A 21,400-nucleotide genomic window follows, 5' to 3' on the forward strand; every position below is an offset into this window, starting at 1 on the left:
GCAGTTCCAAAATATCCAGACTTATATCTGTAAATGCATGTTTAGGAACTTTTATTGGTATCATCAAACCTTGGTTAGTTGTTGGATAAGGCTTTCTCTTCTGGCATTTTCCACAACTACGAATACAATCGCACAGATCTTGAGCCATACCAGGCCAGTATGCTCTACATTTCAATTTTTCGAGACATTTATTCATTCCAAGATGTCCCTCTTCATGAGCATCTTTTACTAAAGAAACTCTCATTTCTTTCGGGATAACAGGAACCAATTCCTTCCCTCTCTTGAAAAACAAAGTTTGCTGTAGGACAACAAACTTTTTATTCAATCTACATTTAGCTCTTTTGCTCAACTCGGTTGAACACAGAAGATCCCGGATCTTCAAGCAATATTCATCTTTCTTTTGAAGATCTTTAAATCTCTCAACTGGTTCAATGTAGCAAATCTTCAATTGATCTTTTCCATTAGAATTCAATCTTCCGGGAAGATTTATTTCTTCTTCTTCATCATTTTCGTTAGCTTTCAAAGGATAACGAGAAATACAATCTGCATCTCCATGCAGTTTTCCACTTTTGTATTTCACTATGAAGTTGAATTCTTGCAATTTAATTGCCCATCTCATTAATCTCGGTGTCAATCTCTTTGACGATGTAAACCAACAAAGTCCACAATGGTCAGTGACAACGACGAAAACTCTCCCAAACAAATAATGGCGAAGCTTTTGTAAGGCCCAAACAATAGCCAAACACTCCTTTTCGGTTACGCCATAATTCTTTTCTGCTGGATTCAGCGTTCGGGAAATATAACAAACAGGCTTCAGCTCTCCATCAGGCTGACTCTGATACATCACGGCACCAATGCCATAATCACATGCATCAGTATGAATTTCAATTTTTCCATCATTCTGGAAACATGCAAGAACAGGTTTGCAAGTGATAATTTTCTTGAGTCTCTCATAGACTTCTCTCTCTTTATCACTCCATACAAATCTTGCGTTCTTTCTTAACATTATCATTAATGGTCTTGCAACTTCACTAAATTTCGGAATGAACCTTCGAAAATAACTGCACAAACCAAGAAATTTCCTTATATCTTTACACGAACAAGGTTCCGGGAACCTGAGAACAGTTTCAATGTTTGCTTGACTCGGGGAAATACCATTTTTCCCAACATGATATCCAAGATAATCTATGCTTTCACAATTGAACGAGCATTTCTCTTTTCTCAATTTAACGTTAAACTTTCTCAGTCGTTCCAATACTTTAACCAAATTAGAATCATGTTCTTCTTCTGACTTACCAAATATCAGAATATCATCAAAATAGATATAACAGGAAATGTAGTTTAGTCCCGCGAGAACTCGGTTCATCGTACGGACAGCGGTAGCTGGTGCATTCTTTAACCCAAAAGGCATTCTAGTGAATTCAAACAAGCCTTGTGGAACCACAAAGGCAGTTTTACATTGGTCCACAGGATTCATCTTGATGTGCCAATACATTGCTGCAACATCCAACGACGAAAACAAAACGCAGCCCTCCAGCGAGTCCAAAGCATCTTCAATTTTTGGAATGGGATAGGGATCAAGGGCCGTAATCTCATTTAATTTACGGTAATCGACGCAAAATCTTGTTTGACCATTCTTTTTGCCAACTAATACAATTGGACTTGCCCATGTACTTTCACTGGGTATGGCAATTCCATCTTTTAACATATCAGTCAAAAGTTTATCGACTGCAACTCTTTCTGACATTGCGATCGGGTAATACTTTTGATAGATCGGTGGATGATCTCCAGTATCAATTGAATGTACTGCATCCGGGATGCATCCGACATCATTTGATGCCTTACTGAATACATCTTCAAATTCATTTAAATCAACTGTTGCAATAGAGAGTTCATTAGTATTTGCATTCGGAATGCTTGACGGAATACTACTTAATCTGCTTTTATGAACAACTCTTTTTGCAATGGGATCGAATACAAATTCACTGTTAATTCGTCTCCTCGTTTTCACTACATCTGAATGTGGTTTACATAAATTAATCACTTTCTTTTCTCCAAACGCTAATGTAATATGATGGCGTATACAGAAATCTGCACCCAAAAGAACGTCCATCGTCAACTTCTTCATTACAATAAACCGTATTGGAATGATATGTTTATCCATAAACATCCTACATTCAGTGTAACCATGCGGCATGCATGGCCTTGTATCTGCCATTGTCAGCATGCCAAAGTTCCATGGCTTTAATTCCAATCCACAACGAATTCGAAATTCGTCACTCATTAATGATACTCTCGCTCCGGTATCAATTAATGCACTCGTTCTTTGCTCATTAATCTCAATAAGTAATGACGGCAAAGAAACTTCTCCAATGAAGTTGAAAAGTGTTATCGGCGGGTTAGCAACATCATTAGAATGAATGGTTATTTCTCGGGAAATCGTTTCCCAATCATCCTTGAAAGTTCGCAACACATCAACTTCTCCTGGATTCTGAGAATCCGTATTTTCACTTGGTATTCTCGGAATACCTGATGTTCCCGGAACATCACCAGTGGATACTCCCGGAGTATCGGTTGTTCCCTGAACATCCCCAACATTAGCTGCATTAACCACAGCGTTTCTTTGTCCTTTTAATTGCAAGGCGTTTGCCCTTGCTTTCGCAGCATCGTATGTATCAGGACAATTTCGCTGGTAATGACCAGTCTTCATACAATTATAACAAGTCACATTCGTTGGATCGCGTCTTCTGAAAAATGGCTTACGTTTTTCTTCAGGAGATTTCTTTTCAGGTTGTGATGGCGTTTTCTGGTTTGGTTTTACATCAGGCTTCTCAATTTTCTTAGGTTTGACAAATGAAGCTAACTCAGGGTTCAGCTTCTCATTGACCGTATCATTAATATCAATGAGTTCTTCGAGGGCTTCCAATGTCCTATTACCACGCAAACCAGTTGCAATAATATTTTTCATACCGGGCTCTAAACCTCTTAGTACACTATCGATGATCTCATCTTGTGACATATCAGGATCATAGTCCATACACAATGATAACATTTGAAAGTAATACAAAGATATCCTTTCGTCTTTTTGTTGAACCCGGTTCATCATCCTCAGAAATGCCAAATGTCTATCTCCAGCTTTATGATAAGTTTTCAAAAATTGCTCTTTGAAGGTCGTCCATGTAAACCCCTTTTCAAAATATTTGGGACCATACGAGTACCAATACCATGTCGACGCAGGACCTTTCATGCATGCACCAACTCCCCTAATTAATTCAGCTTCCGTCCAATAATTTAAAGCAGCAGCTTCTTCATAGGCTCTCAACCAGCTTCTAGCTTTCTCATGTTCTCCATTGAACGTAGGCAAAGGTGCAGGCTTGATAATGGCAGGTCTTACTCTCTCATTTTCAGTGTTCGGTAAGTTATCAAGAAAAGAATGAAACTGAAATCTTGACTTACGAGAATCCGATTCTCTAGACGTAGATTGTTCCGTTGCTGTTAAGTTCGTCGCATTCGCTGTCGTATCGAGTAGATCTGTCACAGTAGCTTCCGATTGAACAGCTTCAGAGTTGCTTTTCCCAGCTTCACTCAACCTAAGTCGATGAATCAAAGTTGCATGATCACCTATTATTGTCCGGATATCTCTTATCTCCATTATATTTTGTTTCTGAGCTTCAACAATCTGGTCCTTAAACGATGTGTACTCTTTCGTATGTTCCATAAATTTTGTAATCAGGAAATTCATTTGTTCTGATAGGGTCTGTGACGGTGGCCTAGTGTCAGTATCACCCATCGAAGCTAACAGCAAAGAATTCTCGGAATTCTATTTCTAATTCACCAATTCCCCCACACTTAGAACAAAACACCAACGAAATAACAGGATAACTCGCTATTCACAAAAGAAAACCAAAATCGAACTTCATCTCTACCAAATGTTGTATAACTAATGGCTCCAAGCCTGAAACACTAATGTCTAAGCTATATTTCCAAAGCCTCAGCTTTATAGCCTTAGAATCTCTATTCCTGACTCAACCCGGTTGAGTCAATTTTACTCACAATTCAACTCGGTTGAATATAAGTTCAGAACTTGAACCAATGTAGCTATAACAATAACTCACAAGTATAACAATTACACTAATAGTCCAAGACTATTGAAACACAATGATTCAACAATAGAATCTTCCAACCAAGTTGGAACACTGAGTATTCCCGGAATACTCTTAACCGATGAGAAGGTTCTCGGAACCTAATGAAGCTTTTAGACACACTTGATTAATCACAAAATATCTTTTACTTAACCAAAGGTCAGCAATCACAGAAGCTTAATTAATTACAATTTAGATTCACTATTTATACAAATTATAAAGGAAATACATTTAAAGGAAATACTTTTTAGAATAAGGAAATACCGAGTATTTCCAGTAGCAACAGCTATTGATGGCAACCGGGTTGCCATCCTCAATAAGCGCGAATCTTAAATCTTACAACAAAATAGATTTCATGCAAATTTATTATTTAGTAGTTTGTAAAGACGGGAAAACTGAGTCAGTAAGTGTGGTTGAAAAATTCCAGCGACCCCCAGTTCCCGAGAAAATCGAGTTCGAAGTTGAAACTTCGATCGCCTTTTGTGCAATTATGGAGCAAGGTTTTTCCATGAAACTAATTTTTCTGATGTAAATTTTGATTGCCAATCAGAAAGAAACTTATTTTAAGAAATAAAAGTTTCAGTTTCTGAAAAAATAGACAAGTTCGATTTCAAGTCAAATCGATCTCTTTGTGTGACCGTAATATTTAGAGAGCTGAAAATTATTTTCAGTACCCAAAAATTGGATTAAATACCCACATATCATGGATTAAATACTTTTCTCAATTTGATGGCAGTTCTCTTGATTCTGGACATTGTCCTAAAAAGTTTGAGTCGCAATATTTCGAGAATGTTAGTACTTACAATCGCAATTCTTTGACCAATCACTGGATTTCATTATGGACTATAACACAGTATGAATGAATACCGAAAAAAGCTGAGCTGGAAAGCTTGTGAGAACTAAAAGAGGCAATGAATATCCATCTAAAACATCATAAGATTTGTCTTTTCTCAACCATTTACCTTCATAAGAGTAAATAAAGCAACTAAAGGTATCAAAACGCACAACGAAGGTTATAAAATGGTATAACTCTTTGTTTTGGTTTCTTAAATCATAGGAAATACGATTATGTTGTAGTTCAGTATAGAATCTAGTGTTTGGTCAAGGAATGGCGATTGTAAATGCTACCATTCTCGAACTATTGAGGTTCAAACTTTTTAGACAAATGGCCAAAATCAAGAGAACCGTTGTTCCTTTGAAGAAATTATTTGATCACTAATGTGTAAAGTCAAGTTTTATGGACTCAGGATAAGTTTCAGTCCGCTAACTCATGTGGTCACAGAATGATGAAGGTTTAACTTGAAATCGAACACAATTTACACAATTGTTATATTTATGCACGAATAGGCAAAAACGAGTCTAAATTACTTTCTTTGAAATCCAGACTCTGTTAGTTTGTATGAGACATGAGAAACGAGTCCATTCATGTGATGATATAATTTCTCCGCCCGACAGTTGGCAAGAAAATCGAGTCCAAAGTTGAAACTTCGATCGCTTTTTGTCTAATTATGAAAACAGATTTTTCCATGAAACTTATTTGTCTGATGTAACTTTGGATGGTTGACCAGAAAATAAACTTATTGCAAGAAATAAAGTTTTCTGTTTCTGAAAAAATAACTAAATTCGATTTTAAGTTAAACCTTCATCATTCTGTGACCACATGAGTTAGAGGACTGAAACTTATCCTGAATCCATAAAACTTGCCTGTACACATTAGCGAACAAATAATTTTTTCAAAGGAAAAACGGTTCTCTTGATTTTGGCCATTTGTCTAAAAATTTTGAACCTCAATAGTTCGAGAATGGTAGCATTTACAATCGCTATTCCTTGACCAAACACTAGATTCTATTCTGAACTAAAACATAATGAAATTTCCGATGATTCAAGAAACCAAAACAAACAAGTTATAGCATTTTGTAATCTCTGTTGTGCGATTTAATACATTTATTTGCTTTATTTACTCTTATAAAGGTAAATGGTTGAGAAAAGACAAATCTTATGATGTTATAGATGGATATTCATCACTAAATGACTTATCTGAAACTTTATTCGGTATCAATTCATATTATGTTATTACCAATAACAAAATCTAATGTTTGGTCAAAGAATGGCGATTTTAGGTACCACCATTCTCGAAATATTGAGGCTCAAACTTTTTAGGTCAAAGCCCAGAATCAAGAGAACTGTCCACAAATCGTTAAAATTTAAAGACTCATGATGTGTACCGCCAATTTTTATGTACTAATAATCAGTTTCAAACCTCTGAGTCTTACGGTCACTCAAAGAGATCTATTTGACTGAAAATCGAACAAATCGATTTGTTCAGAAACTGAAAATTTTATTCTTTAAAATAAGTCCATTTTCTGGTTGGCAATCAAAAGTAACATAAGGAAAATAAGTTTCATGTACAAATCTTGTCCCAAAATCGCGCAAAATACGATCGAAGTTTTAACTTTGGAATCGATTTTCTCGGCAATTGTGGGTCGCTGGAATTTTTTAACCGCACTTACTGACTCAGTTCTCATGTCTCTACAAATTACTAAATAATAAATTTGCATGAAATTCATTTTTATCCTTTTCTGCCTATTTTTCTTCCAGCATTTGTATCGATTTGTGTATAAATGTTACTGTTGTTTTAATTGAGACTTTTTATTAACAACTCTATCAACAGCATTACTATTGTACAAGCAGAAAAACCGAGTCCATTTGTGTGATTATTAAATTTCTCCGAGCAACAGTTTCTGAAAAAATTGAGTTCGAAGTTGAAACTCCGATCGCCTTTTGTGCATTTAAGGAACAAGATTTTTGCATGAAATTTATTTGTGTGATGTAATTTTCAATTGCCAACCAGAAAATAAACTCATTTCGAGAAATAAAATTTTCTGTTTCTGAAAAATTAGACAAGTTCGATTTTCATTCAAACCTTCCGTATTCTATGGCCATAAGAGTTAGAGGACTAAACTTAATATTCGTCAATAAAAATTATCGGTACATATCATGAGTCTATAACTTTTCACAATTTGTCGATAGTTCTCTTGATTCTGGGCTTTGATCTAAAAAGTTTGAGTCTCAATATTTCGAGAATGATAGTACCTACAATCCCCATTTTTCGATTAAACATTTGACTTTGTTATTGGTAATAACATGATATGACTAAATACCGAAAAAAACTCGAGTTAAGTCATTTAGTGATGAATATCCCTCTAAAATAACATAAGATTTGTCTTTTCTACACTATTCACCTTCATAAGAGTAAATAAATCAAATGAATGTATCAAATCGCACAACGTAAGCAATAAAATGGTATAGCTTTTTATTTGGTCTCTTGAATGGATCTAAATTTGATTACATTATCGTTTATGATAGAATCTAATGTTTAATCAAAGAATTACGATGGTATGAGCTGCTATTCTCGAAATATTGAGACTCAAACTTTTTATGTCAAAGTCCAGAATCAAAAGAACTGTCCACAAATCGGGAAAAGTTGTCGACTCATGGTGTATACTAATAATTTTTATAAACTAATAACAAGTTTCAGCCCTCAAACTCATACGGTCTCAGAATACGGAAGGTTTAAATGAAAATCGAACTTATTGATTTGTTCAGAAACAAAAACGTTTACTGCTCAAAATGAGTTTATTTTCTGGTGGGCAATCAAAAGTTACAACAGGAGAATAAGTTTCATGGAAAAGTCTGTTCCCATAATTGTACAAAAGGCAATCGAAGTTTCAACTTTGGAATCGATTTTCTCGCCAACTGTTGGTCCATGCAATTTTAAATCGCCCTAATGTATTCAGTTCTCATGTCCCAGCAAACTATCAAAGACTAAATTTTCAAACAATTCATTTGCACCCGTTTTTGAGCCGTTTTGTTTCAATTGCTTGTCAATGCGTTCATAAATATGACAATTGTGTTTATTGTGTCTTCTTAGTAAAAACTTCTTAATTTATGATGATAGATTACCAATAGTTCATGTTCCTGAAATAGATGATCTTGTTATTCCTGAGATCGATGCTAGTAAATTACCAGGTGGTTTCAAAGCTATTCTTAGTTATGTTAGACAATCTGGTAAAACTGAAAAATCTGTTAAGATGGAGAGCGATGGATAGGCTTTAAGAAGTTAGATTCTTTGAGCTTGAAACTGAAAGAACAAATGTATCTAAAGTTAATTTTGGGTGATAACAGATCTATTTATATAAAGAATGAACGACAAATGTTACAAAAAAACAAGAAATAAGAGTATGAAAGTTGATCCGTCATCATCAGGGAGACCAACAACAGAAAGTCGGTTTCTTAAGTTCCTTCAAGATAAATTTTTATCCAGGTACCCCAAGGATTGCCTTTAACTTAACTTGGAAATCAATTCGAAGAAAAGCGAATTGGAGCCGAACCAACTAGAGTTGTTCCGATATCGAAGAGTAAAATTGCTCGAGATCAACTTTCAAAAGATCAATCATATCGGCTCATCTTCTGCTCGATATCATAAGATCGACTAAGCTTGTCTTTTAACGTGTTTTCGTGTAAAAAATGGTGAAAATAAACGCTGGTATCGCTAAAGTTAAAATCGCTTTATTTAAGAAGATCGTTCAAAAGATTGATCACCTCTGTGATCGGAAATCGTCCATCTCTAGAAGCAACAGGAAACCCGTTGAACAGTGATTTATCCCAACTTTTTGAACTGTTCATAAGAGTAAAACTTGACCGTTACCGGGCAGCTTCAACCACCACTCCTCAACCAAAGACTGGTGAATGTTATCCTGCTAATCGAGGATCAGTTGCCGATCCAATAGTTCCTGTTCCAGAGTCATTCCACGTTCCGGTTACTGGTATGTTGGACCTCCAATCCTCCAGTCAGTCCTCTTCCTACGACACCTTAGTATTCAATTGAAAGAAAGACCAAAGTTGAACACAAAATTTCAGTGAGATTCAACTGAGATTCTCACAGTAGACATTATGAGTTACTAGATTTGACAAACTTGATTTAATGTCTTAATTAAACAATTTGATGAAAAAAAACTTGATGAGAAAATAATTGCCAGAATAAAACAAATGAATACAAAATACAATTGGTGTTAGATTTTCATTTAACTTCTTGACTCATGATTCTTAATGTTGTTTTGCTATTTTGACACATCACCTCGGGTTGAAAATGTTTTCGTTTTGTTGCTAATTAGACAGTTTTATAAGATCCAAGTAATCAAATTGTGATCTATAGTTGTTTTACATTTGAATATATTAACCTTTGAATTGGAAAATTGCCTTAAAGAAACAAGTTATCAAAACCATCAACACAATAAGCATGTAGGAGAAGATGAAAAGTATTGTTGATAAGTATTATTATCAGCCATATTTGGTTGTCATCATTAGCCCATCTTCAGATAAACTCCCAGTTGAGTATTGAAATAACATTTAATTTAGGAGTTGATTGAAGATAAAAAGCAGAATAATTTGGCTGAATAATTTGAATAATAGATAAATAACTGGAAAAGAAGCCAAACCCAATGTGAATTGGTTTATAAAATATTAATAAAGCACAAAAGTCGGACAACAACTCAAACATCAATCACATTCACTCCTTCAACTGATTAACCAAATTATAAACCATTCTGAGCAAACTAAATTGACTCGAGGAAATGGCCTTAAATTGTGATCATTTTACTAAAGATAATACCAGAAAAATCAAGGTTTTTACCAATGATTAGGAATCTTTAACCCATTAAGCTATAAATTATAAAGCATTAAGAGAACCTTGATTTGCTTGTTTTTGGTTGATTTGTAACCAAACTGTTGACCAAATTAGGAGAAATTTAAAAAATTGATTCCGTTTGATTAACACTGTGTAGGAGTTTGACATTTGTAATGTTAATGTGCGATTCTTTGTTCAATTTTTACGATAACTTTATCAATTTAACTGATTACCCTTAGGATTACATGTTAAGTGTTGAACCAGTGAAGGTAACCAGCATTCAGGCAATTAAATTGGGTAACATTAACATTTATTCAAAACCTATCAGCCAGTTACTCCAAGTTATTAGAATCCAGTTTCGCCCTTGTGTTTAAATCCAATACAATTGTCCAATGGTTAATCTTTCCTAATACAGATTTAATGGCTAGTTTGAAAGGCTAGCTAATAATCATCGTAAATGGTCAATAGATTGAGTTTTTTACACCGAATTGCATTGAATAAGTTGGATTATGATTTGTTCATTATTCATTCACATTTTACACTTTATTTGAAGAGAAACAAAAAAGGAAAAGAAAAATAATCAAACTTTAATTGAGAAGTTAATTGTAAGGTTTTGTTGTTTCAATCAGATAGTTTTACAAGGTTTGCTTGGTTCATAGTGATTAACAATTGTATATAATGTATATAATCATAGGATGAGCTTTGTATGTTTATTTGTAAAAATCAATTCGTTTAAGGTTTATTTTGTTTTTTTTATATCAATTTTTTGTCTCATTGAATTAATTTAATAATTGGATCCAGCTTAAACCCTGATTAACCGTCCGACCTTTTTTTGAAATTTCAATTTGCTTCCAATTGTTGTCCACCAGAAATGTTGCCATTTAGGTTTTGTTGAGTGTTGATTAAGGGAAATGTTTGGAGAGGAAAGAAAATATAATTACAATTGATTGAAATTGAAAACAATTATCAAGGTGAAAACATTTCATGTTTCATGACAATATATCATAGTTGATTAATTAATAGAGATACCAAAGATTGTTGTCAAAAGTCACAGTTGAAAAAAGTGTTAAACAAAGGATTGAAGGATTGAAAAGGCTTAAAGTTGAAGATGATTTGAGTTGTTGATTAAAATGCGTGTTTGCGGGGAAGGTGTTTGTCAACGTATTTAATAGTAATAATTATAATTTGAGTTGATAGGAAGAAATAGTAAACAAATTGAGGATTTAACTGGACAAGAAGATGGACGATAAAGAAGGGGTGAGGCAATGGCGGTAAGAATATTACATTTATATAATTGTGTGTGTGTGTGAGGCTTTATCGGTGAAAAAATGATTTCTTCACAATTAATGATAGTTAAAGTATATGTGTGTTTGTGTGTAAATTAATGTGCATTGTCAAGGAGTGATCAATATGAGTGTTTGTATGTTTGGCAAACAATAATCAACGATAGTTAATAATTTGATAATAGCAAGGCAAAGAGATGAAGAAGGAAAAAAGAGAAACATTAAAATAGATGATTTGTTTTGAGTGTAAAGCTTTTTGATTGTTGGGGCCAACCAAACATTTAGCCTTATTGGTACACCAGTTAAAGAGGAAACCATGAAATAGTAAAATTAATAACAACCAATTTTAGGAAATTTGTTGAAGGATTGAGAGACATTGATTAGGATTAAGAAATTTAGCTTTTTGATTGTTCTATGTTTCCAAGTGAATCTCATCTTTCGTTTCAAATCATTGTTGCGCTTGTTGATGTTGCTGTTGTTGGAGTAGATGATGATGTTGGCTTTGTTGGGATTGTTGATGGTGATAATGTTGATGATATTGTGGTTGTTGGTGTTGTTGTTGCTGATGTTGTTGTTGTTGTTGTTGTTGATGATGGTGATGATGGTGTTGTTGTTGTTGCTGCTGCTGCTGTTGCTGTTGTTGTTGCTGCTGTTGCTGCTGCTGCTGGCTCGACATGTGTTGGTGCTGGTGTAGTTGATGATCTAAGGTTGTAGCTGCTGTAAGAGTTACGGTTGCTGCGACTGTTACTGAAGATGAACCAGATGAAGACGCAGAGGCTGCTGTTGAGGATGACGATGCCGCTGCGGCCGCTGCGGCTGCTGCTGCTGCAGATCGGGAGGATCGAGATGAATTTGAATGACCTCTAGATTCTCGTTTAACCTTTTGTTTTAAATGGACTTTGGCATGACGCTTTTTCTCATCTGAGCGAGCAAATTTACGGCCACACAGGTCACAACTGAATGGCTTTTCACCGGTGTGAGTGCGAACATGGGTTGTCAGATGATCAGAGCGAGAAAATGATCTCATACAGATGCGACATTGAAAAGGTTTTTGACCAGTGTGAATACGAATGTGTCGAGTTAATTCATCAGAGCGGGAGAAACGACGATCACAAGGTTTAACAGGACAAGCGTAGGGTCTTTCATGGACTGGAGTTTTACTTGGTCTATTGGGATATTTACGAGGTTTAACTGGCATCAATTTTAAAGGAACTGGACTTGATTGGTATGCTTGGCTTAAAATTTCATGGCCTTTTGATGTGGCTTGATTATATTCGGCTAAATTGGCTTCAGTGGTTCCCTCATTGGTTGGAGTTGATGTTGATCCCGTTGATCCAGTCGATGTAGATCTATTTACATTATCAATTGAACCAACTGCTATTTGATCACTTGTACTGTTAGAATTGTTATTATTACTATTATTATTACTCGACCTTTGTTGAGATAATGAAGTTGATGAAGTATTTGTTACTACAGTGGCTGTTGTTGACGATGAAGATGATGTTGTATATAAAGGATTGGCTCCTAGTGAATTGTTGTTACCCGTATTGTTGTTTGATGATGAAGTAGAAGATAAACTAATTGAAGTTACATAACCGTCTGGTGTTGGCTCAACTTTAGGAATTATTGTAGTTGATGAATTTGGATGAAGATGGTGAAGTGGAGATGCTGAGGTAAGCGTTTGATACTCTTGGAGGGAAGATGATGAAGGTGGTGATGAGGCTCCACCAGAGGTTACAGATGAAGGAATCACAATGGCAGTTGCAGATGGAAAGGTTGACCATTGATATTTAGCTAAATGTTGACTTGTCAAGTCAGTATTGGAAGCTGATAATCGACCAAATAGATCATCGTTAGTTAACAATGTTGCATTATTTGGATTAATTAGATTATTATTGTTGTTATTATTATTACTACTACTATTATTACTATTATTATTATTGGTATTGGCTGAGTTTTCAAGAGGCGAAGCACCCAGCTCTGTTTCCCTTGTCGGTGAATTGGTATAAATAGGTTTAATGGCAAAAGTATCGCCAAAGGAAGAACTTGAAAATGAGCTTAAAAGTTCTGTTGTTGAATAGGAACCATCAGAAGATCCTTGAGGATTGGATGAAGATAATTCATAATGTGTATGAGGATGGTGAGTTTGATGGCTTTGATGTGAATGAAGATGGTCACTGGTTGATAATGGTGATACATTTGTTAACAATTGATGACTTGCATGGTGTTGATGTGTATGATGTTGGGTAGGATGGTGTGTATGGAGGGTTGAATGATGACCATGGTGGTGAAGATGTGGTTGTGGTGACCCAGTTCCTGAGACCATACACATGCTTGGATTTAGGGTTGAACACAATTGAGACGATTGTCCGGAAACTGATGTGGTTGTTGTTGTTAATCCACTGGAATATTGACCACCTGTAACAAAAGATAAAAATGGTTAATAACGTTTAGGCAACTCCAAGCTAACATATCAATCAATTTACCAATTTAGATGATGTTTGTAATAAGACATATTTTCCTCTTTCTTAAGTTACAAATTTGGTAATAAATTAAAAATTAATTGTTAATCTAATCAACATTAATTTGATGAATAAACATTGAAAAACATTAAACATTCAACAATTTTTGCATAATTTCAGTCGAGAATCAGAAATTTATGCCACTAGATGTCGTAAGCTTTGCAGCTTGGGATTATTTTCCCTCAAATTAACGGTTGATTCAAAGGTTAAAATAACTCTACTCTTGAGTTGGATTTGTTAACTTAACTTATGGTTTATCTTTCATTAATTTTTAATTGTTTCTTTATTCTAATTGTAATTTAGTTAAAATTGATTGATATCTTTGTGAACAAATATCGTGATTGTTGATTCTTATTTACCTAATTGTTGTAATTGTTGAGCTGGAACCAGATTAATTATTGGAGAGTAAAGAGGTTTCTCTTGGATAAGCCAAGGCGATGTAGTGGCGGTTGATGTTGATGTTTGCTGATTAGATTCAGAGTCAGTTGCTAAATAAATTGAGCTGGTTGTACTATCTGAATAATTTAACTGGTCATTGTTGCCCTCCTGTCGACCTGAGGAACTAGCGTACATACTATCGTCACCTTCGTTTTTGTCCTGGACGAGTCCAAGTGTTTCGGCTGTGATAAAATTAGACGAGAAAAGAGAAGAAAAGCCATCCGTTAAAGACATATGAAGACACATGGTTTATGACACTTAAAACGAGATAATTGATCAACTCAAAAGGATAACGTTGAAATGTGAAACATTATTGCTGAATAATCACTGGATATTGTCAAGAATAAGTTACGAGTGAAAAACAAAACAAAACAAAAACAAAGGAAAACAAAACACACGCACACTTTGTTTGTTTGTGTGTTTGTACGTAGATGTGTGTATGGATGTGTGTGTGTGTGTTCTGTGTGTTTCTGAATCTTTCTGAATCTTTTTTGCTAAAGTTACTTTGCTAGTTGAATCTTTTCATGAATGAAAACCACGACCACAAATCTCCTTTTAAGGCACGCCGGAACCAAATTTCATCCAATCAGAATCTACTATTTTACTATTTCATTCAACGTCAAAATGACGTTATTACTCCGAATTTCATGCGCTCTCATCAGCAACTTTTTTGCTCCTCATCATCATCATCATCGTCTTCATCATCAACTCACTTGGCATCTTTCCCAGTCACTTTCTTTCAACTTGATCATCACAACATTACATCTTCTTCCGACGATCAATATTTTATCGATTTTCTTCTTTACTCTCTTCTTTGACCATCATTTTGGTTCCTTTTTTCATTCACAATTTCATGACAATTTCATGATTGTTAAAGCATCATGAAACCGTAGTATTAGCGTCACTTTACAGCTACTTTTGAAATTTTCATTGAGCGCAACTTCCTTTCAATTATATCAACAATTTAGCCAAATATTTAAGTTTAGTCTTAAGGAAAAATAAATAAGAATAGTTTTGAGACAATTCAGCATATTATTCAACTTGATTTTGTTGAGTTATATGTTGAAGTTATGAGTTTTTGGGTAAAAGTGATAAATTAAAATTCAATGAAAATTGTTTTTTTTAAAATAACTTTTCATCGAAATTTGAATCACACTTTAACCATTTGAATAATTAAACATGAATCCATCTTGAAACTCACTTAAATGGTTGAGATTTGAAAAAAAGCATTTTTCATTCAATTTTTCAATTCATTTCAGCAATTTATCAGAATTTGAATTTTGTTCAAAAAAACATATTTTAAAAATATTCGTCATTTTTTTGGAAAATTTTGTAATTTTAAACTTGTTTTCAGGATTTTCTTGAAAAACTTGGCATCATTTTCGTGTTTTATGACTGTCTTCAGTCTTCATCATGATGATATGTTCACAGGTTTACACAGAGTTACTGATTAGCTTGGCAGATTAAAATGATGACAATTTACTTGAATGATGAGCAAAATAACAACAATAAAGATGAAGATGAAGATTAATTGTACGATGAAATGAAATGCAAAGAGCTTACTAAATTGTAAAAATAACACAATTTGATTAACGCCATTTAAATTTCATCTAATTTAATGGATCCAATTTTATCAAAGTGAAATTGGATTGACAGTAAATAACACATTGTGTCTGGCAATTAATCAAAACTTGCAGCAACAATTAGCTATTATTATTTATCAAAATTAGTCCAAATTTTTGCTTCACAACCATTATGGCTAATAACATTGAGCAACAATATTACATCGATATTTGTCCGAATCACCATTGATAGCCAATGTGGTCATCATTAGTATTGATATTATTTGTTCATTTATGAAAACACCGTTAATCAGTTTCAACATGAGCTTTGCCGTTCAACTTGAACTTGAGCTAAATATATACTTGAGCCAATACAATGGTCAAGTGGATATTTGATTTATTATTAAAAGCTAAATATAATTTACTATTGACAGCTAGAAATGCAAAAGACTCGTTAATTGTTAATAGTCAACATATGATGTCAATATTAATATCAATTTTTCACCAACTTTTTTACACGACTAACTATTAATCTATACAATATATAAAGTCAAACTATGAAATTTTTGCGGGAAGATTGTGACCAAACTAAACGGGTTCTAAAAAAAATTTTTACATAGAATGAAAGCCCTGATTGAACTTCAATTACGAAAAATAGTCAGAGCTTTCTCGGAATTTAGGTTGCTGAGAAATTAGCGTTTAAACAGGGTGGGGGAAAAAACGCAGAATCCGTATCTTTTACTATTGACTTTGGGGGAAAAACTTTTTTTGTATTCAGATTGATGGTTTATTGTTGGGTTAGGAGTATATGTAAAACTGTCTTTCGACCAAAGAGTAAGTTAAATATCTGCTGCTTCAACTGTACAACTCTCAAAATGAACGAAATTTTTTTTTAGTTTTTCTCATAGACAATGATTTTTCATCAACCATTCGAGTCTTTAAATGTGGATTGAATTTATTGTATTCAGTGAAAAGAAATTTACGATCAGCCATGATCGGGGGCTCAGCTTGTACTTTTAACGCAACAAGTACCAGGTATTACTTTTGTGTCAACAAAATGTAAAAAACAAAATTCTTGTTGGATGACAACTATGGAAAAAAATCTCGACTCTTGTTAACTTAATTTTAGCCTAATGGTTAGCATTGGCGATAAGACTGCTATCCTTCATATGTTGTAATCTGCGTCTTGGGGTTAGCGTTTGAATCTCGTCCAAGTCCTGAAGTTAAGGCGACATACAGTAGGGCTTACTCATGGTTAAACCCCCTGGACTATTCTATCCTCCCTTCCTCGTGGATTTCCAGCAAATCTGGAAAAACCTGCGTCTATGGGTCGTTAAAACACCTTGGTTGCAAGGGGTAGACGGTGCCTTAAAAGCTGTCGCGGTAGGCCGGTCCACATACAAGAACTGTTAACTTGAGTCTGACACCTTTTGAAGTACAAATTGAAGAGTAAAACATTTCACTGACATTTGCCTAACAAGCTGGCAACTTGATCCTAGAAGGCTCACCATTTCCCGTTTCAACAAAACTCATCATCGGCCTAACATTGAGTTTACATAAAAACAGACAAAATATTGAGTTTAATTCGTATTTTTCCGTTTCTCTTCCAGAGATGAACTGGACATGAATGGCAATGGATAAAACAGATTGTTAAGAAATGATTATTTTGTTTTGTTGCTTAAAAAACTGTAAAATGCCAGAGTTTGCAAATTTTGGCAAAAAAAGCGTTTCCAAGTACATGGAAAGTGGTATTTTTAACGCCAAACCCCAAAGCTCTTCTTAGTTCCTTCCTCATCTTGGCTTCTTCATCTAACTCATCTTGTTGCTGTCTAAACAAGCTTCCAAGTTATGTGACAATACAGAAATGTTCATTTGCCTTCCCATTGACTTGGTTTCAGTTATTTTCATGAAACACTCCATGATGAATTTCACCTAATCTCGCAGCATCTTTTGCCACAATTTCATCGTTATCATCACCATCATCAACAAAAGGCAATAGCAACACCAACAATAAACTTGAGAGACAAAATTTTTACACACAACAACTAAACTATAAATAGTCTTGCAAACAATGAGAAGCAATGAGAAAAAAATCGCAGCAAAAAAAAGCGAAATTCATCTTCGATTTCGATTATTGCTTTTCAAACTGAACAAACGAAGGTCAGCCAATCGTAATTGAATTCATTAACGAACATGATAACTTAATAATCATCGTCGTCGTGGTTCTTAAGTCAACCTACACACTTGTATCACCTACCTGTTACTCATTAGCGTTTCATCAATGAAATTGTAAGCTTCGAAAAAGGAAAACCTCATAAAATTCATTTCAACCAATTAGTCAACTATTCATTTCATTGCTCATCTGACCTTAGGTCATCTAAATAGCGCCAACAATAACCCTTTTAAAGCGACCTTTACCTTTACCTTTTCCATGCAAAAACAAATGGAAACAAAGTGACAAAAAAGGTAAACGCATTTCCTCGTTAATCATTTCGTTAATTATTACAATCAACCTAAATTGATTGAGAGCATAAAAATTTCCAAGGGCAATTGAAGGTTCTAATCATGTAAATAACTTCAGACTTTTGTTTATTAGTTGATCAAAAGTTGACTATCTAAAGATTTTTGTTGTTGAGTTAACATTGCAAATGATTTAATTGTTGCATCGTCTCGATCTTAATCAGGTTAAATTGTGTTCCCTATTAAGTTGGGTTACACCTTGGGTGTGATTTGTAAATCAAACCCATTTTCATAGATTTCAGCCTTTTCCATCTTCTAACAGAGTTCTTGGTGTTTCTTACATGAAATGTATCAACAAGTTAACAAGTCCTTTTATGGATATCCATTTACAATTGAGAGTCACTTTAATGAACCAGAGAAACCAGAAAAGGTCTGCTGATTAGACGATCGGTTTAACCCTTAATTTGAATGAAATTGTAATGTCCATTGTTTTATTATTAATAGAACCAAATCAACAAATCAAAATAATTATCATTTCACTGAAAAATATATTAAGGGAAACCCTGACAGCTGACATAAGCGCACTTTTATACCAATTAAACCCTTTAAAAGTCAAATTTCAAGCTCAAATTTACTCTTGATCAACATTTACAGTTGAAAGTGATCCATTTATGTGATTATCAATCAGATGAATCAACCAATTGACTTGAAAAATCATCTTTTTCATCACAGATTTAACTTGAATCAATATTATACTTTATTATTTAAAATAACAACAAGGAAAAGGTATAAAGAAAGGACTCAAACCAGTAAATGTTTATATCCATCAAAGGTACGTTCAATCAAGAACCGGTTCTCAAGACTCTCTCCTCATCATCACTTATCTTCCTCCCTTTTCTTGCTTCTTCATCATCTTTCAATTTCCATTCAATTTAACAACAATTTAGCAAACTGTCAAATTGATACAACATTTAGTCTACTTGAGTCATCTCATTATCATCGAGACAACCTTCCCATCATCTCAAGCATCATCATCATCATCATCACAATGGTCATCATCTTTCAACTTGAAAATGAAAATCTGGTTAAAGAAAAGCTGAAACACCAGTTGAAAATTCATAAAGTCAGTGATTATAATTGAATGTTACAATTACATTTAGTCTAGCCTAACCATTGGTTGGTTAAAATCCAATGAAGGTAAACAAATGTATATCATGGTTGTTGTTGTTTAGAAACAAATAACAATTAGTGAAACGCAAACAGCTATTTGAGTTGATCAGCGAAACAATCTAACCTTTCAATAAACACGATATCACACAATTAAACATTGAAACGTGAGGATTATCAAGACCAATGAAACAATACAACAAATTTAAAGCAAATGTAAACAAATTGAAATGAGCGAGTTGAGATGTATTTTCAACAGTAAAGTTCAGTTGAAACAATAGATTAGCGAATCATTAATGCGAAATTAATAACAGGCCATTTTTATGATGAAAATAAACAAAACTATAAACAGGTTAACTTAATGACCTTAATAAGAGTGAAAATCTGTTTACTAATTGAAACAATTGAAGATGAAAACAAATGAAACAAATTGATCTTTAAATGGATCATTGGATTAATATGCAAAAGTAACTAAAGCATTTCATGATCAAAGATGAAGATTCAAGTGAACATATTTTGTACTCAAATCTTGAGTAATATTGAACATTCAACAGACAATGGCTAACAATGATGGCAAAATTCCCTGTGAACATATTAACATGAACATGTTATCATCTGGAAAAGTGTTATAACAGCGAAAGTTCATTGAAATAATATTCAGTTAAATCTTTAAGCTTTCTGCTTCTGATAAACTCAGAGAATCGGTTAATGTCATTGAATTTTTAGGTAACATTTTTAGATAATGGGAATAAAATTCAAGACTATCATGTATGTTTCCAATTGAAAAAAGTTTATCATCAAGACAATAATTGGATCAATGGAATTTAAAAGTTGCAACTGAATCATTTGGAACTAATTTTTTCGTTGAGAATTTTATCGACGATTTTTTGATCTGGTTTGAGGAATGGAGAAAGTGATGAAAATTTTGAGTTTCAGGTGACAGGAAAAGATGATGAAGAGGTTTGTAAATGATGAAAGTGGAATAGGAACTTTTCATTCTGTGATTCTGAAAGAATGAGTAAAAAATTTTCCTTCCGGAGAAGCTCAGAGAATTTTTTTCTTCTTCTTTTTTCATGCAATTTCATTATTCACAATCGATAAGGATGAGAATGCGCATAAAGTGAAAGTTCCGCCGGAAATAAAGAGCAACTCATGATGATGATGAGAATGCTGACGATCATGATGATAAGTGAAGAGTAGAAGCAGGCAAAAGTATCGATTAGATTCTCAGCTTGAACAGTTGTAAAGATTATCTCAGAACTTCTCATTTTTCATAAAATTCTCTCAGAATAATCAGATGATTCCAAATAAGCGTTCTGATTATTGAATTTTCTTCGTCATTTTTATCCAGTTATTGTGAGTTATCACGTTTAACTTGAAACAGTCAGACTCGTTATTAGCATGTTTATTGTTCATGTTTCATCACTCATCATCATTCTGATTGATTGATCAAAATCACGTTTCAATTATTTCATCAAATGTCTATAATTACTATTAACACTTAATGATACAAATAACGTTATTTATTGGTTAACAGCTTAAAATACTTCACTTGAACTTTGTCCAGATCTAGTAATTATAACATGATAATGGAAGAGACACAAATCATGATTTCCATGTTAATCGCAATTCCATTCATAATGCTATTAATAACTTTATCGGAAGTTTCGCCTTTATTATTAATATTTCATGACAATTTAAAACCTTTTTGTTTGTTCAAACCTTTATCAGCCTTTTTCATTTAAATAATTAGTTTTTTGTTTCAATTTTTCATTGAAAAAGCCTTTTCTTTCAATTATTTTGTTTCATATTTCAAAGTAATGTTTCGAAATGAGTTTCGTTATTGAACCAGAAAACAGATGAAAATCATTGAATGGTCATAGACTATCAATGAATAGTTGATGATTCTGAGAAAAGGCATAATTCCACATTTCATCATGTAATTGATTTGACTTGGCATCAAGAGTTGAGCTCTCAAAACGATATTCATTACAAACTTGTAACATTGTAAATCTTTTGCGAATCGTTCAAATTGAGAAATTGTTTTCAAGTGAAAATTATATTGAAATGGAGCTAAAATTTTACAACTTCTTTTCGAACTAAAATGGACAGAATCAGTTCGAATTACTAATCTTGATCA

General features: G+C 33.7%; 1 protein-coding gene across 3 annotated transcripts in view; it reads right to left on the reverse strand.

Moving 5' to 3' along the window:
- Positions 1-10,394: 10,394 nt before the first annotated feature.
- Positions 10,395-21,400, reverse strand: part of LOC107363160 (uncharacterized) — a 34,321-nt gene continuing 23,315 nt past the window's right edge. For all 3 annotated transcript variants that reach the window (XM_015930340.3, XM_015930339.3, XM_015930341.3), the window contains 2 exons: positions 13,993-14,253; positions 10,395-13,529 (listed from right to left, as the gene is read on the reverse strand). In XM_015930340.3, coding sequence (XP_015785826.2) covers positions 11,560-13,529; positions 13,993-14,253 — 2,231 coding nt within the window. In that variant the 3' untranslated portion in view covers positions 10,395-11,559. The remainder of the gene's footprint in view (positions 13,530-13,992; positions 14,254-21,400) is intronic.

This window comes from Tetranychus urticae, chromosome 3, assembly GCF_039701765.1.
Source record: "Tetranychus urticae isolate SD_2017Ah chromosome 3, NJAU_TeUrti_SD_1.0, whole genome shotgun sequence".
NCBI classification, from domain to species: domain Eukaryota; kingdom Metazoa; phylum Arthropoda; class Arachnida; order Trombidiformes; family Tetranychidae; genus Tetranychus; species Tetranychus urticae.